This window comes from Pelmatolapia mariae, linkage group LG16_19, assembly GCF_036321145.2.
Source record: "Pelmatolapia mariae isolate MD_Pm_ZW linkage group LG16_19, Pm_UMD_F_2, whole genome shotgun sequence".
NCBI lineage: Eukaryota > Metazoa > Chordata > Actinopteri > Cichliformes > Cichlidae > Pelmatolapia > Pelmatolapia mariae.
Window position 1 is genome coordinate 59,314,665 of NC_086241.1, and position 24,587 is coordinate 59,339,251.

Here is a 24,587-nt window from a genome sequence, read left to right on the forward strand (position 1 = left end):
ATGTTAAACATTATTAACAGATTTCTTTTCTTTTGCAGTAAACAAATTATTACTGAAGTACTTTTAATTTATATGAATTAATTTATTCAAATAAAATTGTTTTTATTAATTAAACACTGGTAAATATATCAGTAAATATATAAATACACATAAATCAATATTAGTGACATCAGACAAGCAAGGATTGTCCATAACAGACAGTAATGGAAATAAATGTTCAAAATAAAAACATACAACTAACACAAATACCCTTTCACAAGCTTATTTCTCTCACTCTGTCGCAGTTTGATTACTGAGGCTCAGGCATCAAGCTTAGTGAGGAAGCTTGTTTCTGGCAGATTTATTTTTTCTGTCTCGAAGTCTAAATTTAGGGTTAGTATCTCAAATTCTCAGCTTAACTTGAAATTTTGAGATAATCAAAATGTCCACTTATTTTTTATTTTTTTCAGTGGTAGAAACAGCCTTCAGTACATAAAGAGCAGGAGAAAAAAGAAGTTTGAGTAAACATGGTTGCTTAAGGCACTGCTGATTAAAATTAGATTAATTGCGTATTTGATAAAGTTGAGCTTTAAATGAAACACTGTCACACCTTGCTTCATGCCATGCTCTCACCATGCTCTTATTTTCAAACTGCTCACAGTAAAAATTATAATCACTAAAATAGTCATTATGTACAAGATCACGTATAATAATAATAATATATGTATATATATATATATATATATATATATATATATATATCTCCTCAGTATGTTCAGGTCTGACTTTTTAAATCATGTGACAACATGTATATAAGTGAAATACTGATTGCAAAAACTATGTGTTGTGGAAGCTGTGAAATATCTACATTTTGCTAATTTTTATAAAAAGGTTTTTCTATGTGCTGTAACTGGTAACATACATCATGATTTAATGTGTTCTGTGAATAACACCTGAACATTTTTTAAGCTTTTTACCATAAAAGGTGAAAGATTCAACAAATATATTATGATATTCTTATTGACTTACTGACATATACAGTATGAGTGGAGAGACCTGACATAATTAGCAATGAAGTTGCACTACATGACAAACAGGTAGTTAAATTTACTGAGGCCCCTGTGTGGTAAAAGTAGCTCATCGTCACACTTCTAAAATCATTCAAAAATCACAATCCATGCCCCCTGAGAAGATTAACCTTTTTTTTTCAATGCACACTTTCCAAAACACTCTCTTAAGTCATATACTGTATAATATTAAAATAATCTTAGCAATTAAGGCTAGTTTCGCTAATAAATATCAGAATATTTTGGTGCAACATAATGTGAAATAAAAGGCTTTGATGGCTTTATGAAGCTTTCTTCCTTTTACTTTTTGATTGTCCCACCTACAAAAAGAAATACAAAAAAGGGCATACATTTAATTGAATTTGATTGTGAAAATACACAGAATAAGAGAAGTGGCTTACCACTCAGTAACACTTGAGCTGGGTTAGGTTAATCCCATTCTGCCTGAGTGACACATGTTGTGATTACTGGGTACTCCAGGGCAACAGCAAAATCTTCACCTTCACTCTCAATTTCACCTGTTCCTCCTGTTTCGTGCACTCTCTGGTGACTTTCCTCGTCCTCACTCTTGGCGTCAGGTGCCATTTCAAACTCAGATTCAGGATCTTCTTTTTCCTCATGTGCACTTCCCGCTTGAGGCTCCGTGGGTTCTTCCACTTCGATGTGGGATGCCCCCTTTTCCTCTTGAGTGTAAATGTCTTCCTCAGCATCCAGCCACACGTCATCATTTTCCTCCTCTGTTTGTTTAATGGGCTCCTCTGCTGTTTTTTCTTTGCTATGAGCCTTGAAGACTGCAGGATGACTGATCAACAGGCCTCGTTTCTCTTTTTGCATCACAGGTTCTGTCGTTTGTGTGGCCTGAATGTCTGGAATTATCGATTGCTTTGACTGAATTTGTTCCACTGGTTCTATTGTTTCTATTGTCTGGATGCTAACAGCCTGTAGTACTGGCTGTTTTGATATCATGGCTCTTTCAGTTAAATCTAATTTTTCTGCTGGCTCTGTGATTTGCTTCAGCAGTTTGGTGGTTTCTGCTGCCTGGATTTTGGAGATTATTGGTTCCTTTGATTCAACTTGTTCTGCTGGTTGTGTTGTTTCCATTTCTTGGACAGCAACGTCCTGAAGTTTAGGCGGATGGGAGACCACAGCTTTTGATTCAGTGATTTCTGTTGTCTGAACAGCGACTTCCATTAGCTCCATTTGTTTCTCGCTCTCTACTCTTTGCATTGCATTTATCAGGTTTGTAGGTTCCACTGCTTCAACTGCCTGAACAGCAACTTCGGACACATTAAGCTGTTTCACAGGTTCTGCAGGAGGTGGTGGGGATGCTGGTGCCTTTAGCTGTCCAAACTGTATGTTAAGTTTGAATTCTAAGGACAGGCTTGAAGGAGACTCTACATTACCTATTGACGAGATCATACCCGTGTTCTGGGGGGCTACTAATCCTGTGTTATTTGGTGTAACAATCTGGCTTTGTGTACTTTGTAGTTTTTGTGCTTCTGTGGTGGTTTCGCCATCTTTCTTCTTAGCTAATTCTTCAGATGTTGCTGTTGCATCCTCCGCTGTCACACATACCTCTGATTTTTGCAGCTCAGCTTTAGTTTCTTCCAGATCCTCTTTGTGATCATGGGTAGAGATATCTAAACCTAAATCAGAAGTTTGCAATTGATCCTCAGACTCTTTCTGCTCAGCTGGGATCCCATGTCCTTCACCCTCTTCTTCTATGAGCTCCCCAGAACTGTCCTTCATCATTTTTTCATCCTCTGGTTCACTTGATGCACTTTGAACTGTCTCGCTAACATCTGGTTGTTTTATAACTTCTTGTTCCAACTCATCTGGCACAGATTCAGGAGTTGGCTCTGGTAAATTCTCCTTTACGTGTTGAATAACTTCTTGAACAGTTAGATTGTTTTCCTCGTTATTCACTTCCTCTTCGATTGCAGTAGAGGCAGATAGATTTTCTACTTTTTCAAGAGTTTCATGACAAACATCAATAACTTCTTTGGCTTCTGTAACCCCTACCTCAATCATTGTGTTGACGATATTCTCTGCTGAATTGACATCAACATCCACCACTCGCACTTGGAATCTGTGATTGTCATCAAACTCTAGTGATGGAACATGCATCATAACAACCACACGGCCTCCTTCTGCTGTGTTAATGACATTGTCCTTCTCTAATGGTGTTGTAGTCTCAAAAGTGTCCTTTACCTCCATCTCACTTGCTTTTCTTTCTATCAAGTGTTCTCGAATCTCAGTTGTTTCCTCAATCAAAACATCAGGTATTACTGCATCTTTTAGATTACATGTTATTACTTGCATCACTACAGCGTGCTCAGTGGCAGCAGTGATTACCTCAGTGCCTTGAAGTTCACCAGCTTTTTCTCCCTCAACACTTACTTGGGCTGTGCTAACATCCTCGTCATATTTGGGTTCTTCTGAAGCTTCAGCACTGTCAACACAAGTCTCTTCATGGACCTGATCATTACTTGCTTGTTCTTCTTCTTGTTCTGCAGAAGGCACATAAGCAGCTGGTACTGTTTCTTCCAAAGCTTCACCTTTTCTATCTTCGTGTTCAGCTTGATCATTTTGTGAAATGCTTTCGGTTTTCTGATCTTTGTTTATTTCTAAATCCTGGTCTGGTTGCTTTTTCTCAGTTTCATCTGTAATGCTGTCAGTGTCTGGTTTTGGAACATCTACTAGCAATGCTTCAGTTTCAAGCTCCTGAGTGCTAAACACCTCAACACTTGATGCAACTGCATTTGCAGACTTGGATGCTTCACGGTCAGTTGCAGGAACATTGTCTTCTGCATCAGGCAGTGATGCTTCTGGTTCCATTAGGTCAACTGCTTTCTGCTTGGGTTCACCTGTAACTGTTTCCATTGCCCCCATATCCTTGGATATCACCTCATCTTCAGTTCCTTGAGGCTGACCTTCCTCTGAATCTAATGTGACGGCTTGTACCACTTGTAACACTGCTGGTTCTTGAACATCCTTGGTTATGGAATCATCCAGTGCTTCACCTTTATCTTCAGTGATTGGTACCATTTTGGCCTCTTGGGGCTGATCTTTTTCTGCAGGTGGAACATCCTCCGATATTACTTCTCTGTCCCATGACTGACCACTCCCCTCTTCTAAATCTAATGTGGCTGCTTGTACAGCTTCTACTTTTTCTGGAACTTCAGGCTGTGATTCTTTGTTTTGAATCTCATCGGTCACTTCAGTGTGATGTTGTGTTGTCTGTTTGTTTTCATCTGTTACTGGTTCAGCAGACTGAATGTCCTCTGAAGGTTGTATTTCTGTTTGAACACTATCTTCTTCTGAATGCAATGATGTGGCTTGAAGGACTTTTGGTACCTCTGGAACTTTGGAAACTTCAGGCTGTGGTTCTTTTTTTTTAATCTCCTCAGTCACTTCAATGAGATTCTCTGCTAACTCTTTAGATTCATCTGTTATTATTTCAGCAGACCGAATGTCCTCTGAAGGTTGTATTTCTGTCTGAACACTGTCCTCTTCTGATTCCAGTGTTGTGGCTTGAACACCTTCTGACACCTCTGTAACTTCGGAAACTTCAGGTTTAGTTTCTGGCTCATCAGTCACTTCAATTTGAGTGAGATGCTCTCCTGTATTTTTGGATTCATCTGTTATTAGTTCAGCAGCCTGAATGTCCTGTGAGGGCTGTGTTTCTTCTTGAATACTATCCTCTTCTGATTGTAATGTTATGGCTTGAACATCTTCTGGCACCTCTGTAACTTCAGAAACTTCAGGCTGTGGCTCTTTAGTTTCTGGCTCATTAGAAACTTCAACTTGAGTGAGATGCTCTGATGTCTGTTTGGATTCATCTGTTACTGGTTCAGCAGTTTGAATGTCCTGTGAGGGCTGTATTTCTTCTTGAATACTATCCTCTTCTGATTGTAATGCTGTGGCTTGAATACCTTCTGGCACTTCTGTAACTTCAAAAACTTCAGACTGTGTCTCTTTAGTTTCTGGCTCAATGGAAACTTCACCTTCAGTGAGATGCTCTCCTATCGGTTTGGATTCATCTATACTTTCTGCTGGTGGAACATCTTCTGAGGCCGGTGCTTCTTCTTCAGGTGATTGAACTTTATCCTCTTCTGCAGTTGCTGTGGCTTTTTGCTCAACTTCCACTACATCTTTCACTTCGTCATCCTCTGTTTTAGGAGCTTCAGCCTGTGTTTGTTTGTCTTCTGACTCAACAGTCACTTCAGCAAGATGCTCTGTCTGCTTGGAATCGTCTGTAACTATTTCTGTTGGTGGTATGTCATCTAAGTGTGGTGCTTCGTCTTCAAGTGACTGAACAGTATCCTCTTCTGAGGCTTTTACATCTTTTTCTACATTCGCCAGTGCTTCCAACTCATCCACCACCACAGAAGGTTCAGCTTCAATTTGACTTTGCTCAGTAATATTTTGATTGATCTGATCCCCCATGGAGCACGAACTTTGGGCTTCCTGCTCGATGCTTCCATCTTTAATTTCATCAGCCACAAAAAGAGCTGACTCTGCTTCTTGAGTCTCAGTTTTTGAGGTATCTTCTTCTACTTGATCTGCCACAACTAGAGAACCTTTATCTGGGGCAACTTCATCACCTTCAGGTAATGTCTCCTGAGGTAACTCTTCCTTTTCTTCAGAAATGCATTCTGGCACATGTTGGCTGTCATCAGTGACTTCTAATTCTTTAATGCTTTCTTGCACCTGTGTAACACTGACCTCATGAACTTCATCTTCGGTGACTTCTGCATTGTCAATCTCCTCAGATACAATCTCAGATACAATCTCTGTTAAAACAGCTTTGTTAACATCAGGTATGCTCTCTGTTTGGGCTGTTGCCTCAAGTTCATTAATTGCATCAATTGGTTCAGCGTTTAGCTCTGCGTTTACCACTGTTTCATCTGATCCTTTGTGTATTTCCAGGATTTTCGGCTGTTCTTTTTCAAATGTTTCAAGTAATTGAGGCGAGACAGAACTAACTATTCTTTCTGAACTTGGCTCCTCTAAAGTCACTGGGACTACATGCGTGCTTACAGAGATGGTTTCAGCAACTTGTTCTAGCAACAACTCTGTGTTGTTGACACTGTATTCAGCTGGGACAGGTGTTGTGTTACCAGATGTTTTTGAAGAGTCTGATAACTGGGAAACTGCAGAGATCATCTCAGTTTCATCTGTCACAGTAACATCAACAGGCTCTGGAGCTGTTATGGCTTCAGATGTGATCTCTACCAGGTCCTCTGCTATAGTGTCATCTCTTGCTGCTTCCTCAATGCCTGAAGCCGGAGTGGCCATGGTCTCTGTAAGTACTCCCTCCTCTGGAATATCACTGAGTTGTTGGTGTTTACTGATTGATTCTGTAAGGTCATCTGGTTCTTCAACTGGAGCAGGTGTAGCCAGTGTTTTAGGAACCTCATTTTCTAAAGCTTCCTCATTGTCTTGGACCGTTTGTGTTTCGAGTGGAAGACTATCACAAGGTGGAGTGGAGTCCTGCTGGACTTCATTGTCTGTTACTTCTGGTACGTAACTTTCTACATCTGCCTTGGTTTCTCCCATTTCATCTGCAAACTCTGACAGCGGAATCACAGCTGGAGTCTCAGAGTCTTCATCACCCGAAGCTTCCTTGTCAGCTTCATCTAAAGATACTTGTTCTAGCGTTTCAGCAGGCTTTCTCTTTTTTCTTCCAGGTATGAGATTCTTAATTGAAAACGTGGACTCAGCTTGAGTAACTTCATTGTCAGAAGGATGGATATCTTTGCTTTCATCCAGATCCTTGGCTTTTGTTTTGGGGGTGACAAGTTTTTTAAATGATTTCCATGTTGACTCCCCATCACTCTCTGGAGGACTTCCTTCTTTAATTTCTTGGGCCTCATTAGATCTCTCTAGTCGTGATTCTGCACCTTGTTTAAGTCCACTGTCTTGCTTGCTATTTGGGGGTGTTTCTTCTTCTGAGTCTGATGATTTTCGGCTTTTTCTCCTTCCAGATCCACACAAAACAGCTTCCCATGACACAGATGAGTCTTTCCTTTTTTTTCCTTCTTCTGTGCTGGAATCTGATATTTGCTCACCTTCACTTGGTTTTTCCTCATCTGCTGAACCTGAGGTTTGTGCCTGTTCATTGCTCAATGAAGGCGTCTTGATTCGTTTTTTTGGAGTCAGAAGTTTTTTGAAGGCTGCCCATGCACTGTCCTCTTCTGCTGCCGGTGCAGAGGGTTGTGCAGGATTTTCTTCTTTCTGATTTTCAGCTGACTCTGTTGAAGACAGCAGCTGATCACAGACTTGTTCTTGCGAGTCAGAGATCTTTGTGTCACTTGATTTCTTTGCTTTCTGCTTTTTGGAAAGACTCCTGAAACTAGAGCCTGACATTAGCTTCTTCAGGGGACTCGCCTGAACTTTTTCTTTTTCTTGAGAGTTTAGTATTTCACCCTCACCATCTGATCTATCCATGGAAGGTGGTTTAACATCATCCTGAGTGGTTACTGCAGGCACGATCTTAGCTTCTCCAAGTCCTTTCTCAGTTGTAGCTGCCTCAGTATCAAGAGTAATCTCCTCCTTATCCTGTTCTTCCACTGCTTGCTCTGCTATTTCGGCAATCTCGTTTTCCCCCATATCCACCAGTTCTTTCTCGGTCACCTCATCTTCTGCAAGTTTCTTTTTCTTCCGTAGACTAGAAAAGATTCCTGTGGTAAAAAACCTTTTTAATGGAGACTCAACCACCTTTTCTTCAGTAATCATTGGTGATGCTGGATGTAGTTCCTGTGTGGTATCCTGGTGTCCATCTTCATTTACAGCAGGTGAAGTTGTTCTTGCATCATCATTATCATGCTCAGCTTCCACTTTGGTTTCTGTTTTCTTTATGTCTGCATTTTCTGGAATATTCTCTGATGTACCATCTGTCAGACTGGGACATGTTGTTGAATCATATTCATTTGCTTCCTGTGCTGTGTTTAGATCCACACTCTGTTCCTCATTTTCACTTTTGACCTCTTGTGCATTGTCTTTGACCTTGTCTGGTATGTTTGGTACTTCCTCAGGCACATCTGTTTCAGCCTTTTCACCAGAGCCTTTTTTAACTGTCAATTTCAAACCAATGTTGCTGAAAAAATTTCTAAAACTTTCATTGATGTCATTCTGCTTCTCTTCCATTTCGATAATTTCTACTTTTTCAACTTCATTTGCATCAGCTTCTTCTGGTGATGTCTTTGCATTGATGTCAACACTTTCCACTGGAGTTTTTTCTTCTTCAGGGGACTTTTCTGTCTTTGCAACATCTTTGTCTGGGGAAAGGATAGTTAAACCAACAATAAAATTAATCATTAAAATACTTTTGATGGCAAGAAGTTGCAACAAAATTGGCCCAGTGTGCTAACAGATTCTTTCACCTAGAACCCAACAACTCTTGCTTCTATTGAAACCATGCTGGCAGAAATACACAAATTATGAATACCCACCCTCTGCAGAAATCTCGTCTTTGCAGTGACCATTGAGTGCTGCTATAGAGCCGTCTGCTTTTCCATTTATCTCAGAGATTTGCCCATTGGTTTTGAGAGGCTGAAAAAAAGCACAAAACTGAATGTACAATAAATCTCTGCTCATGTGTGGTGGCATGAAAAAAATTTAAGTCTAGCTTGAACCTCTGAAGAATTTCCATCTGAAATTAACAGGGATGCCAAAGACCTATAGAAACAGTATAGACCAGTTACTATTGGCTAGGTTCTGTGGCAGCCTTAGAGTTAACGCTCCTAATTTTTCCAATCCTAAATCCATGAGTCAGATTAGTTGCAAATGTCTGAGCAGGGTTTAGGAAATAAGAAACTTAGCTGTACCCAATAGTGTGCAGAAGAAACCTAAATAAACAACTGTAAACGCATCAGACGGTGATATTATTTCCAAGTTAAGCTTTTTTTCAACTTTTTAAACCAATTTATTAGATGTACAGAGTTTTGCTTATATTTTTACTCATGTACTCATGTTTACTCATAATGTTGCCTTATTTTAAGTGTTTTATCTAATTTAAACTGAATTTAAACTGACTATCCGAGCTCTCCAAGAGCCCGAAAATGATAGCAACAGAAGGCAAAACAACCTAGTTTTAGATAGTTAAAGGCCATAATAATCATCAGTAGATATTTTCCCATTAGCACAATTTAAATACAGCTTATTGGGATTAATGTTTTTTCTTTCTTTTAACACCCCACTTCCAAGCTTAAGCACATGATTTCTTACAGCAGTGTCATGTCTCCACCGTAATAACATTCAGCATGGTCGAATATATCATCAAATCAACACAACATCGGCAATAAAAAGCATCAATTTCTCTACTGATTCTTACAGGACAGTACTAATTGACATCCTCATCAGCATGAGCTGTTATAATGTTGTACACTAATAATCAATGTTGTTTTCTGCTTAGTCCAGCAGGAGGGAAATTCCATCTCTCCCATGGGCTTTATTTGGTTCACTCCAAGAATGAAAGGTCATCATTCCTCCATGCTGTTTCCTCTTTCATCTACAGTAAATGAAAACCTCTGCGCCATCAATGAAATCGTAAAAAATGAGTATTCAGAAGAGTAATACGATGTAAGTTATCAGGTAGCCTCAAGAGCCAAAAGCCAGCAGTCAAGGGCCATTAAATTTACTCACAATTTCAACATGAGGCACTGCACACAATACATTTAACAACTTAAAAAAAAAACAACAACAACAACAACTTTTACAGTAAATGGTTTAAGTTTTGTGTTGTAAGACTCAGGCTATGATTTACTATTATTATTCTTTTTCACATTTTGCAAATCTTGCTTTATAAGGAAAATGGGGCCAAAAAGAGTTTCAGTCAATGTGGGACATATACATTTGAAATGCATCACATATAAGACTTTTTTCCCCTTTTATTTTCTTTGTCTTTATGTCTAAGGAGAAATTACACTAGGCTGTTGTGCACCCAGCACAATATATATATATATATCAATCAATAATGCTTCCTGTTACAGAAAAGCTTAAAAAAATAATCACATTACTCGCCAGTGTCCCAGTATGGCTGGATGCACTCATCCACTTTGAAGGGACAAGGACTTTTCCTTTTATTCTGACGTTAATTGATGTGTTGGCATGCAGCGTGTGCACCGTCCCGACAACAACAACAAAATCCACCCTCAGCATTTTTTCATCTTTCAAAGCGCCGACTGTTTGTTCTCTGCCACCATAATGAATCAAATGAAAACCACTGATTGGTAAAGAGGACAGGCTAAATCATTGTTGCAAAGTTAATACAGCCATAAAGGAAGAATTTGGGGCTCTTGGGATATGTTACCTTGTCTTCAGTATCCTGCACAGTTTGAACATCATTCACTTTTGCGCTCTCCTCCTCCTCCTCTGCATCCTTCTTGCCCGCACGTTGCGCAGACTGAGTGTCTCCCATTATCTGAACTGCAGCGCGTCGCTATCCGGAATGAGCCACACAAGTGAAACGGATATCCCACAAGAAAAACAGGCCGGCAGCTCAGCTGAGCCACAGGAGGCGGTCAGCTCTCAAATGGTGTAGTCTGGATGCTGGAAAACTCTTTCCTCTTAGATTAACACCTCCCTGCAGAATCACATGAAGCCATATGAGCCAGCTGACCCGGCCCGGCTCGGCCCGCCTCTCTCTGCATTGAAAAAAAAAAGAACTGCAGAGAAAACAGCCTGCTCTCAGATTACTGAAGAGAATGTCCCAGCAACAAGCATAAACCTGCACTGGTGAGGATGCACTAGCCCGCTGATGCACTGAACAACGAGTGGCTATGTTAAAGGTTTAAAGGATATTTTCATCGGAAACAGATGCTGCAAATGCATGCCGCATTAAATAAGAAAGTCTGTTGCTGCTTAACACTTTGGCTATTCGGAAAGTGGATTTTATAACTAGTTTTATTATAAAAAACAAAACAAAAAACAAAACCTAAGAATTTTGAAACCATGAATGTTCTTTTTTTTTTTTTTTTAAACTATTTAAATCTTTAAAGAAATGGTTAACAATTAAAAATAGTTAAAATTAACTACTGGCTGGCTATTATATATATAATAGTTATAGCATCCCTCCAATTACTTAATAGGCGCAGCCCTTTGTAAAGCACTTGCCTAACTGAGTAAAATAACCTGTACAATGAAAAGAATACATGTTGATCACCAAATTTTGCGATCATTTTATGTATCAAAAACCTCTCTAAGTCACTGTAGGGCACATTCAGTCTGACAAATAAGCAGACAGGTTTCATTATAACAAATGTCATATAGGCCCATGAGAGTCAAAAGTGGTTTATGAAGTTGCGGCTGGACATTGTGGGTCAGTGTCTGGGGAAAATGTCACAACCTCTTGAACTGCCTGTTGATAAAGTTGCCATTACATCAGCTGCCCTGCAAATACTTCTATGGAGATGCTTTTGTCCAGTTTTTGGACAGCATGTTAAATCCTACATCCTTATCATTAGAACAATCCTCTTTATGTATAACATTTTTAAAATTAATTTATAATAAGTGGGAAGTGTTCTGGGGAAAACAAATGTATGTCTTAATAACTTATTTAATAACATTAAAATGGGCAGCTGTACTACTAAAACATCTTTTAGAGAATGGAAAGAAGAGGACATTTAAATAGCAAATTGCCAGCCTTATATAAACACAGTATATACAAAATGCTGCATGCTAATGCTAAAAAAACCCAAACATATTAACATGATTATTAACATGACTAGATATTAAAACTTTAACCCATTATTACTGTTATTAAGTCAGAATCTTCAAAACAGTAAAATTGAGTAGAGTTCCCCACTTTAAAGACTGCATGGACAAATCGTTCAACAATTATACGACATTTCTCCAAAAAACAAAACAAAAAGCCATAGAAAAGCAAATCTACTTTAAAAGTGCTTTCATATTGAGGTTAATTACTGTTCACTCCACATGGCATACGTTACACTCACCAGCCACTTTATTAGGAACACATGTTAATTGCTTGTAAAATGAAATATTTATCAGCCAATCGATGTAGGCCTGATCAAGATGACCTGCTGAAGCATCAAAATGGGGGAAGAAAGGTGTTTTAAGCAAATCTGAATGTGGCGTGTTTCTTGGTGCTAATTGGATAGTCTGAATATTTCAGAAACTGCTGATCTGCTCAGATTTTCCTGTACAACTATCTTGAGGGTTTAAAGAGAATGTTCTAAAAATAGAAAATATCCAGTGAATGTCAGTTCTCTGAGTGAAAATGCCTTGTTGATGCTATAGGTCAGAGAAGAAGGACTGATAGGGAGACAAATAACCACTCATTACAACTATAGTATGCATAAGAGCATCTCTGAATGCACAAAATGTCGAGTGTTGAGGCAGATAGGCTACAGCCCCACTCCTGTCATCTCAGAACAGGAAGCTGAGGGTATAATTCCTATAGGTGCACCAAAATTGGACTCTAGAAGATTGGAAAAATATCTTAACTGATGAGCAGAGTCAAAATTTGTTGTAAACAACATTAAAGAATGGACCCATTCTGCCTTGAATAAGTTGTTCAAGGTTCTTCTGGTTGTTCAGTGGTGTTGGGGATATATTCTGACACACTTTGTCATTATCTCCATCCCTTCATGACCACAGGGTGACATCTTCTGATGGCTGGTTCCAACAGAAAAATGCATCATGCCACAAAGATCTCATCATCTCAAACTGGTTTCTTTAACATGTACTCAATTGCTTTGCTCAAATACCCTCCAACGTAACGAGATCTCAGAGTAGTTGTATATCTTGTGGACGTGGTGGAACAGCAGATCATAGATGTGCATCTGACAAATCTACACCAACTGTGCGATGCTATCACGTGAATATGGACCAAAATCTCTGTGCAGTGTTTCCAGCACCTTGTTGAATCTGTGCTATTAAAAACGAAGGCAATTCTGAAGGCAAAGGGGGGTCCAACACAGTATTAAGGTGTATCTAATAAAGTGTCTAGTGATGTATATTCTCAGACATGTTGAAAGTTACCCTTTGCCTCATTTTCATGTTTTCCTTTACATAACTAAAGACATATAACATATATTGATACCAAGACGATGCAAATTGGTGAATAAAAATGCATCAGCATGCTGGTAATGAAGCGTCTGATGTTCAAAGGGAACAAGGTTTTAGGACAACAATCAGACATGCAGATACTGTTTTAACCAATGTGTAAAATTCAAGCACTGCGTAATGTTTTCTATGGGTAAATTTTATGGAATAACTGGTTGATTTAATGTCCCTGCCTAGAGTAACAGAAAGCTTGATGCATAAGACATCAGGAGGCATCACGTGGGATATGCTTGCAGTAAGGCATAGTGTCAGGACTGCCATTACGCCCTTAACCTCTGAGGGTTTCTTTTTTGGTATTTAGTGTTGATCAGCTGATCTGTTACCAGTCCAACACAAACAATATTTCATAACAGCATAGAGCTTATGGAAATGATCAAATATTTTAAAGCTGGCAAAAAAGTTTTCTTGAAAATGAAAATCAGCCGACTGGTCAAATGTACCTCTTGAGCAAAACAGACTTAATTCGATTTGGTGTTTAAACTGAGGCGTGTGGGCAGAATATCATGAGCAGGGCAGACAAACACACAACAGTCTGTCTAAAATACAAGATTCATTTTAGAAAAGACTGCTTCAAAAGCTTGACCCCTTGCAGTCTAACTTCTGACTGTGAAAAAATAAAAGATAAATTAATAATGTGTTTATCTGTTAAGCTGCATTTCTTTCATTAAAGCATTTTGCTCAAACTTCTTTTATGAGCACTAGCACTGCAGTGTTTGGGCTTACATGATAATGCCATATTGTGGCAATGTGGTAGATTGTTTTTTTGGCGGGGGGGGGGGGGGGGGGGGGGGGCATATTACACATATGCTTTATGATGGTCATGGCAATTTTTTACTTAGATGCCAAAGTAATGACAAAGGCCAAACTCAGAATTTTAGCCAACTATAAATAAAACACATCCTAATCACTGCTCACTTTCTTAGGAACACCTGTAAATATCTAAGCAGCCAATCACATAGCACCAACTCCGTGTATTTAGGCATGTAGACATGGTCACGATGACCTGCTGTAGTTCAAACTGGGCATCAGAAAAAGGACAAATGTGATTTAAATGAAAAAGAGAAACTATTCAATGAGCAGCAGTTCTCTTGGGGAAAATGCCTTGTTGATAGCAGATGTCAGAGAAGACTGGACAGACTGCTTTAAGCTGATAGAAAGGCAACTGTAAAATAACCTCAAATAACCAGTCGTAACACCCAAGGTATCCAGAAGAGCATCTCGGAATCACAGCAAACCCTGAAGGAGATGGTCTACAGCAGCAGAAGACCACACCAGGTGCCACTCTTGTCACCCTAGAACAGGATAGATTCATCCTATTTTGTGTCAACATTTCAGACTATAATGATGTGGGGTTCATTTTCTGGGCACACTTTGGGCCCCTTAGTACCAAATGAGGACTGTTTAAACACCACAGTCTACCTAAATATTGTTGCAGATTATGTCCATCCCTTTATGACCACAGTGTACCCATCTTCAGAGAGCTAATTCCTGCTGGATAACACACCATGTCACAACACTCAGATCACCAAAAGCTGCTTTTTTGAATGTGACACTGAGTTCAGTGCACTTAAGTGGCCTCCACAGTCACCAGATCGCAATCCAATAGAGCAGCTTTGGGATGTTGTAAGATTGCATCAAGGATGTAAGATTGCAGCAACTGTGTGATGCTATCATCTTGTTGATTTTGTGCCACAAAGACTTAAAGCCTTTCTGAAGGCAAAAGCAAGTCTAACCTAATGTTAGCAAGCTGTGCCTAATAAAGTGTTTGGTGAATGTATATAGGAAGGTCTTCAGAAAAGCTTTAGTAGCCTTTGTTATACACTGACTGTAAAGTCACTCCACTCATTCAGGATTTCAATTTATTTTCTCACCAACCTGCAGTGTATGTGTTCACTGAGCAGCTCTTGTTGGAGATGCAGCATTGCTCACTCAAAACAAAACATGCTTGTAAGTCCACTACAGCATCCATCCATCCATCCATCCATTATTCCTCTCCCCAGCTACCTCCTCCAGGTTGTCTGGTTGGAACACTGAGGCATGTTATAATAGGTATAATTGTTTCTGCCAGAAACTGCAGACATAAGACAAGATGAAAATCATTAGCTAATGCAAAAATGGATTTCAAGACACAGAGCATGCTAAAGGGGAATGAGCCACCAGCTGAGTCACTTACACCTATAACAAGTGCATGAAATAATATATTGCAGCTCTAAACGGTTTGCTTATTTTGACTGAGGTGAGGTTTTATTGTTGTGGGACTTTAAACAGATTAGTCTGCATATAAACTCAGCCAATGCTGGAGATAGGAAGAAAAAAACCCTCCCCTGTTTACCCCACATTTTAACTTTCATAAAAAGATTAAACTTGTTAATGCTCTTCTGAAAAAGAATTAGGACCCGACTGATTGGTCTGATTGGCCTACTGGACACTGCATCTCTCTGCTATTATTTGTTGTGGACTGACCTTTGTTACTGCCCACGCTGGACAGAAGACCTGGTTTAACACTGCTGTTGGCAAACAGTCCCAGCTGCATAGTTGTCCACCAGTTTCAAGATAACTTCAGCAAAACAATCCATCTTCAGTATTTACAGTTGATAATTGTTTCTCTAATGTTTTTACATTTTCTTTAGAACTTTCCTTTCATAATTTCTTATTATGATGTGGTATCATAAATCATTGTTTTTGTCACTAGCTGATTATTTTAGGAAAATCCCATCATTTGTGTCTATGTTTTGTTTTTTTTTTGACCAGATCCAATTTTATTTTTTATTAAATTTGTATCAATTTGGAAAGAAAATATCTTCATTCACAACAATGAAGTGAGAATTTTCCTCTTGCAAAGCTTCTTATAGTGAAAGAGTACTATATACTGATTATTAAACATATGCTCTATTTGTTTAAAAAAAATTCCTTTAAACTTCTAAACCTAAAAGGCATTAAATACGTGCACTAATTTTGCTTCATATTGTAATAGAAGCAGTGATGTCCTCTCTTCACCTCAGTGAAAAAGCAGTATGATATGTCACCAAGGTGGATAAAATGAGACCTTGGGAAAGCTTAGAGCAGAGAAACTTCTGCAAACCCATGACAGGCATTCATGTTGATTTGATCAGACGCTTTGAGACACTGGTGCTGTTATGTGAACCTTAGTACAAAGTTAATAAGCTCACTTAATTAGAGTCACAACTTCGGCTAAGTGAAAACAGCTGATGTTTTCTCCACTGATTACAGCAGCCTAACTGTTGAGGCCTAATGCTGCATAATGTAATAAAAGTGTAGGGGGTCTCAGTGAGTCAGCTTCCATGTGTGTACATGTCCTCTTCTACCTGTGCGTTTTGTGGTATCATAAAGGACTATGTATAAAATTCAGACCTAACAGATGACTCAATTTTTATGTCTGAATGAAATGTATTGCTCTATAAAAAAAAAGAAGCTTTAACACAGCTATTTTTGTTGTTGTTGTTGTTGTTTTTTATCTTTGCACTGCACAGTTGCACTGTATATGTTGCAGAAATGCAGAAAATGTGATTAACTGTAGATCACTATACTATAAACATGGCTGCAGCTTGCTTTTGGGGAAAACACACACAGAAAGCTACTGTAATATATTGCATTAAGCATGTTGTTCTACAGAGATTATCATCTTATCACAGTTACGTAAATATTTGATTAATTTGACACCAATTTTGTACTTTAAATAGGAATTTCAGATATATTTTAAGACAGTTCTAGTTACTGAATCTTATCACTAAAACCTAGAATTTAGAAGGCACCTTTTTTATGATCTTTCCCATTACATTGCGATCCCGTTATGTAACAAAACGCTCTGTAGGTTAAAAAAAAGAAGGAAATTTGCAGAGAAATGTGGCAAAGTGTTACAGTGTTACAGTGGTGCCTAAGAGAATATTGGTTTGTTCAACTGTCCGAGTGCACAAAGTAGACCTTTGTCATTGAGTTTAGCAGATTTACAGCTTTTCATTAAGAATAAGAAGTCTTGGCTAGTTCACAATGAACAGTTTCCCAGTGTTTCTTTAACTGAGCCGGTTAGGTCTGGACCTTTGAGAAACAGGGCAGAGAGTGTCAAAGTTAGAGTCTGATGTTAAGAGTTAGTTTGCTGATCACATGCCCAGATCACAACTTGTGACCAGGGAAATGTACATGCGAATCTCATGCAACATGGTTTATTGATTAGTAGCTGCTCAAATTAGAACCAGCTGACTGAAAAAACAGATTACATAAATTGAACTGGAACTTTCAATTTGTATTTTCTCCCCCCCCCCCCCCCCCCCCCCTTTTTTATTTATTTTTATTATTTTTTTTTAGCTGCGTCTGGTGCTGGAAATAAGTCAAAGACACTGCAATCTATAAAAAGCCCGAACATCTGCAGGAAAATATCTAAAAATAAAAACTGTCCACAAAAATAAAGATCCATAAGTCTAATACGCATGCTTTTTAATCTTATGTAATGTTTCTTAATATCATCATCTGTCTCAAAAGGTAATAACAGAAATTTGTTAAAACAATTATGTAAGCTGCATTAGTTTACATATGACTTGGAGAGGTATAAAGCTTAGTCTTTAGTTTATTGCTCGCCTCGTGCTGGTTGTGTGTATGTGTTTGTTTGTTTTTGTTTTTGTTTTTTGGAAACTTAATGAGCTTTGCTGGAGCAGATTAAAGTACTGTTGTATCTGTGGCCCTGAGACCTGATTGTTTTATCACTGACATCTGCTGGATAAAATAAATACTTCAACATGTTGCACAGACAATGTGGCAAAAGTGAATCTCCGGCAGAAGTTCACCTCTAATTGATATGTTTTTCCTTTGGTGTACATCATTCTCACTTGAACCAAAAGAATCGTGCAGCTCAGCCATCACTGTTTACACCACAGTGTCACCAACACAAGCGTGTCCTCAGGCGCAGGTGGACTCTTCCCTTTGCATGGTGACTTGGCAAGAGTTTCAATAGAAATAAAAGTAGTTCCTACATGAAACTGCCCTCAACATTTCTAGAAAGAGATATTGCAGCTGGGGCTTTCAGATCTTTTTTAATTTTTTTTTTATTTTTATTTTTTTAGCTTTGAGCACCCCCAAGTTAAGTGCCATTAGTATCACATTCAGTATTAGACATCTCTCAAGGCAAGAGATCCAAAGCAGTACAATGTAAGAAGAAATGTGTTTCATTATGGGGTGAAAACACAAGATACAAAAAAAGAACTTATTGTTATGCAGAAAAAACATTTTTTTAAAAAGTCAATACGTTATTCCTTTTCCAGGGGGTTCCCAAGGTATTCCCAAGCTAGACAAGATTCTCTTCCCAGGTGGGCTTGCCTGGAGCACCTCCAAAGGAAGGCCTCCAGGAGGCATCCAAACCACCTCAAGTGGCTCTTTTTAAGATGCAAGATCAGAGGCTCTACCTTGAGATCCCTCCGGATGTGTGAGCAGCCAGTGGGTCTCAGGATTTATTCCAGGGGTTCTGTGATGGTTAAAGGGGGAGTAAAGCGGGCCAGAAAAATGTCACAAAAAAGCACAGGTGACAGATTAAAGGAAAAAAAATCATAAGTTGTCTTACTTAGGTGGTGTACCACCAGAACAGCTTCTTGGCACTGGCTCTCCAAGTCTCCATAACACTGCTGAAGAGACTGTTATTCTTACGATAAATAATACAATTTCAGAAAAATTTTCATAATAATAATAAATTTTATTTAAAAGCACCTTTCAAGACACCCAAGGACACTTAAAAATAGAATAAAACACATAATAGAAGAATGACAATGAAGAACAATAAAAGCAAAAAGCACAAGATAAAATAAACAAACAATAAATTCACAGCGAATATGCAGATTTGAACAGAGTTGAGTTGATTTAAACTGGGGGGAGAGAACAAATGTTTCTTATATCTGGGGGCTGACAGTTCCACAGCCTGGGAGCAGAGCAGCTTCCTAAGGTCTGCTTCACATGATGGTGTGGCAGAAAGAAGGCACAGCAAGCTGGATAGAAGAAGAAGATTGAAGTGAGTGAGCAGAAGAGGTAGTGCTTAATAGATCACCCCTTCCCTCTAACTGGACAAACTGAGCATAACCATGCCAGCAAAACCACTAGCAGAACCACTAAATCCCAAGCATTCTGGGGCTTTTTCATTAAAGTTTTATATAATCTTTGTTTTACTTGATTTTTTATGTGTTATTTTTTTTTACTTTTTTGGCTCTTCATGAAATATCGGATCATTTTTACACTTGTTGACTGTGAACTTATTTGATCTGATATATTGAAAATAGCTCTCTGCACTGCCCAGATAGATGCTGCATGCTTCCCTAACTTTGTTTCCTGAGCCATCCCTCTGATGCACTCCTTTCTAATCCTGTCTATCCTGGTCTGTCTTCAGCTCTGCCGCCTCCACCTCCAGCTCCACCTTCTGTCTTTTTGTTGGTGCCACCGTCACAAACCATACATCACAGCAGGTCTCACTATCATCTTGTAAAACTTCCCTTTCACTCTTGTATAGAGATAAATGAAATAAAGTGGTCAATATTTCCGTTACTCAAAGTCGTAGGTGACAGTTAAACTAGAAAAACAAAGTTCAGGTTCTAATTTGAGGTGTTCTGACTGAACGATCTATTTTTGTTGCCATCTAGTGGTCGATCTTTTGGTCTTTTGCTTTGTTGTGATTTGAACAGACAATTGACCAACAAATGCATGTGTTTGAATTTTTTTCTAGTCATGGACCACAAAAAATGAACCAAGTTTCTTCGTCTTTCAGCATTTTCTAGGATTTTGTGTGAAGGTTTAATTCTGGATTCCTTCTTTTGACGTCTTTATCATTCTAATGATGTTGAGCTTTAGCTTTTTTTAAATTTGAGTTCTGTTTCCTGTGTGGTTTTTGGAAGTTCTTCTTTTGGGGTTTTTAGTTCCCACAGTGTTTCCCTTGTCTATGTTTCCTCTCTATATTCTTCTACCCTCTCTGTTATCATGTTTAGTGCGAGTAATGTGTCTGTCTACTGCTTAAATTTAACAGTTTGCTTTTTAATTTTCCTTCCCCTTTTGTGAAATAAAGGATGTTATGATTGTGTTTCACCTGTGTCTTTTTCCTCTTTTGTCTCTTATTCCCCATTTAGTCCACAGTCTATATATAGTCCAGTCTTCCTCTTTCTCCTTGTCTTTCTTTAATTGTCCTTCCTGTGCTGTGTTAGGGTAATCTTTTTGCCCTTTGTTTAGCTTGCTTTTATTCCTTTTTTTTAGTCAATACCCAATTTCTCTTTATGTACTACATTTGTGTCCTCTCTCCATTAGCCCATGACACCAGGTCTTAAGAAGGCGAGTGAGAAATGTGCTAAAAACAGAAACGGTGAAAGAGAACACTACTGCTGGTTGTGGTTTAGTGGGGAATTTTTAACTTCACATGGTTTCATTTATGCTTTTGTCTTAAGAGTAAAGTGTCAGTTATGCTTATACAGCTATAGGGCACACGTTGGCCTTCAAAAAAAATCCCCCATGAGAAACATCCCAGTGACTCAGAAACTCAGTAGGCCGATGGAAATTACTGCTCATGTACATGCAGCCTATGCACCGAATGATCTACACAGCTTGAGTTTCTTTTTCTGGTTGCATGACTGAAAATCACTTGATAGTTGGAGGCTTCACACTTAGATTGTGTTTCATGAAACAGGAAAGGAAGTATTAACTAAAGAAGACAGTCTTTCTTGTCTTCTTCTTCTTCTTTTTCTTTTAGATTTGAGTTTTTATCATATAAGAACATTTTGGTCCCACCCCTCTGGAAGATAAGCTATCTCAAATACTTCCTCTTTATTTTTTTTAACATGTTGTGTGTCCAAAGTCAGTGACCTCTATCCCTGATGTTATCTTATATGTGCTTTGTCAAGGCCTCAGCACAGCCATTTACCCCCTTCATTGCCATTTCTGTTGACAGAAAACAACACCCGAGAACGCTATTTTTTTTTTTTAAAAAAAAGCAGTGCGGTAAAGGTAATGATAATAGAGGTGAAATGTAAGCACGGGTGTTTCATCTATATGTTAAATCATTGACAAGTATGGCTTTGTCCTACTGTACGTCACCTCACGTCTCTACGTGACACGAGAGGAATGCAGAAAGTTTTGTTTTTAAAAACCTTTCCTCATAAGCAGGTCTATCAGAGATGATGGTTAACAGTTTTAAAAAAAATCACTTGCTCTTAAAGCAGCCGTCACTCTACTAACTGGACTGAACTCCCATTTTCATTATCACCTTTAACTACAGAGGACAAGGAAGTATCTGAAATTCATCTACGGCTAACTAGGAACAATACAAGTAAGATATAATAATTAATCATAGCTTCATAGGTTTTATATTCTTTAGGTTTGCTCAGGGGTGCAAATGTTGTCAGCACAGCATCATGCTACAAGATATTAAACTGTTAGTGAGTTTATACTGCATCTGATAGAAAGGGAGAATTTTTCCTGATGAATCATCATCAAAGAAAAGGGCCAGTACTGGCAAAATCATACACTTATGTCCATGTACTTTACACTGTTAATGTTTACAGAAATTATTCAAATCCCAATAAGGCTTTTTCAGTGCTCAGAATAATAGATTATGTGTTTCAATAATGTAAAATATGTATTATCTATTGTAAAAATCATTTAAATCCAACCAGACTTCCTTGTGACTGAGTTCATGTCTGCTTTGTATGACGGTGATCAGTAACATGATTTGCTTGTCTTCTGTTGTTTTTGTTGAGTTAAGCTTAAAATAATTTTTAATATTATTATTTTTGTTTTTGGGGGTGGGGCTTTTCAGGAAAGTAGGAAATGAGAGTGTTAAAGTTCCTCAAGTCCAAATCAAACCTGGGCTGCTGCATTCAGCCTTGAGGCTCATGTTTACTTGATCTGCTTGGGAGCTAAACCGTCACCAAAGCTTAAAACACTTTAATTCAAAGTTTTACCACTAACAAAAAAATCCAACAGCTTCTCTGTTTGAGAACTTGTTTGGCAAGTCTTTGACAGACTACACGTCCTAGTGGATCAGGAGAATTCATCTAAGATTACTCGATACTGGAGACGTAGAAAATGTGCCACGGTGCTATGCAGTGATTACAAAACCTTTGTGTTTTATTTTGTAAGATGAGCTTACCAGAATAAAAGCTTTACAGTCAATAGCTGGGAAACAGCTTTCTCTTGGTGTTTTTCTGTTTTTTTAATTGCATTTTTCTTCTTAGCTTGTAAAAGAGGAAGCATTTATGTCTTCAGCAGGGATGTTACAGTTTGGCCAGTTCGGGGTAAAAAGGTCAGGCAGTGGCGGTCGGTTCAGCAGTAAGATGTTTAGTTGTGATCAATTAAACCAAGTTTGAGGAGTAAATATTTCCTTTAATTTCAATTTGAAATGTTTTTATTCATTCACTGTGTAAAAAAAAACAAAAAAAACTAAAAGCAGCTGCAAAGCTTACTGTTTATTTACTGTTTATTTATTTTTAATCTACACAACGCACTGCACGTACTCACAAACCCACAGATGATAATAATCTCCTCAGCTTCATAACGCTGAGAGTTTTTTTCACTTTAAGACACTCACTTCACATCATTTTGAACTGCTGCAGACTGCTTTTTTCTGAAAAGAACGACAAACAAATATGCTCTCTCTCACACACAGACACACACCTAGCTGTTCAACATAGTTTAATTTCAACTTTAGCAGCCAAAGAGCCAAATACCTCCCTTAGAAGCTGAAGACTGGCCTCAAACATGACTACAAATGAAGAATAAGGTTGCTCATTGCCTCTAAAAGTTGCTAAACACTAAATATATTGGGTGTGATGCTTTTTTTTCAAGTCACGGATAAACCTTTTCTCCCAGATGAGTAAATCTACCTTTTTTCTGTTTCCTTCCAGCCATGAGAGACAGACTGGGACACCTGCATCAGGTGCAGACTGACACTGAGGGTTTCAGTACAGTGCAGCTAGATAACCTATCAGATCATGAAGCAACAGCTGGAGATAATAAGCTGGATGATGTCCTGATGGAGGCCCAGCTGATACGTCTGGAAATCCAGCAGATCCAAAATGACATCAGAGATCTGAAGGACGTGAACTATCAGGCTTTGAATAAGACTTCAGACTCCATTGTGATAAAACGGGACTCCAACGCAATCGGGGCAGATATTAAACGCAGAGGTGAAGCTGTGTTGCAGAGGCTGCATATGCTAAATAACCTCAGAGGTGAACTGGAGGTCCAGTGCGGCAGTTTGGACCCAACAGCGCGCATTGCTCGAACACAGTACCACTGCCTGACCAACGCTCTGCGGGAGGTGATGTTCAGCTACAATGACACAGAGATGGACCACAGGGAAGCCTGTAAAAAGCAGATCCAGAGACAGATGGAGATAGTGGGTAAGGAGGTTAGCATGGAGGACCTGGAGGAGATGATGGAGGGTGAAGAACTGACTGTGTTCAGCACCCAGATACAAGGGAAATCTGCCCGGTCTGCCCTAATGCAGATAGAGAGCCGGCACCATGAGCTGCAGGAGCTGGAGAAGAGAATCGAGGGGATCCAGGAACTGTTCCTAGATGTGGCTGTCCTCATGGAGGAGCAGGGCACAGGAGTGGAAAACATCCAGAAAAATGTTCAAAATGTTGGTGTGATCATTCTGGAAAGCAGGGTCTATCTGGATAATGCCACTAAATCTGATAAAAACAACCCCTTCAAGAAGCTGTTTTGCGGCTGCTTTCCATGTTATCACATTTAGGTCTTATGAAGCTTTTATTGATTCTAAAATACGGTGAAACTTTTAATGAATCGGACTGGCTTCCAGGAGACACCCACAGATGGGAGCACAGTAGATGGCGCCACTAATAGAAAGGTTTGAACACTGATGGTGATGAAGCCAAGTTGCGCTGGTCATCATAAAACAAGACCCACCAATGGGCTGGCTCTCCGTTTCTCTGGGAAGGGCCCCACTTCCTGCAAGCCTGAATTGTATAGGTGCTTAAAAATAGATCTATAGTAAAATATTTATTTAAGGCATTTATCTGTAAAAGCAAAGTGCAATTGCTAATGTAAAGACTCATAGAACTGTTAATATTTAACCTTAAATCCTTAACTTAGGTGATTTCAGATTGTTATTTTAGGTATATTTAGACTTTATGTGATTTTATGTGAAATTGTAATGTGGCCTTTATTGATGGAAGTATAAAAGTTTAGCCATTAACAGGCCGGTATGACTAAGACTCCTGTAACCATTAATGATTTCTGTTCAAATGTTGATAAAGCCTTTGCTCCTGTATGATACCAGCCAAAGGAGAGTGTCAGCAGTCTGGATATCAGCCTATACCAAGTCTGTGTGACTTGCCCTCCTTAAGTAAAATTAAAAAAAGAAAAAACCTTGTGTAACTATCGCTTCTTTATTTCAACTTAATCTTTATCATCTGTAATTTTACATTAGGAGAACTTCAGCTTTTTAAA

At 38.8% G+C, this 24,587-nt stretch overlaps 2 protein-coding genes across 2 annotated transcripts; one reads left to right on the forward strand and one right to left on the reverse strand.

The window, feature by feature from the left end:
- Positions 1 to 77: 77 nt before the first annotated feature.
- On the reverse strand, positions 78 to 10,619 carry akap12a (A kinase (PRKA) anchor protein 12a). The gene is made up of 4 exons (XM_063500174.1): positions 10,363 to 10,619; positions 8,504 to 8,603; positions 1,448 to 8,329; positions 78 to 1,366 (listed from the first exon to the last, which is right to left on the reverse strand). The coding sequence occupies exons 1-3, from the start codon at positions 10,468 to 10,470 to the stop codon at positions 1,476 to 1,478; spliced, it is 7,062 nt and encodes a 2,353-aa protein (XP_063356244.1). The 5' UTR covers positions 10,471 to 10,619; the 3' UTR covers positions 78 to 1,366; positions 1,448 to 1,475.
- Positions 10,620 to 23,001: 12,382 nt separating this feature from the next.
- On the forward strand, positions 23,002 to 23,939 carry LOC134646044 (syntaxin-11-like). Its single transcript, XM_063499717.1, has one exon. The coding sequence runs from the start codon at positions 23,020 to 23,022 to the stop codon at positions 23,869 to 23,871; it is 852 nt and encodes a 283-aa protein (XP_063355787.1). The 5' UTR covers positions 23,002 to 23,019; the 3' UTR covers positions 23,872 to 23,939.
- Positions 23,940 to 24,587: the final 648 nt, after the last annotated feature.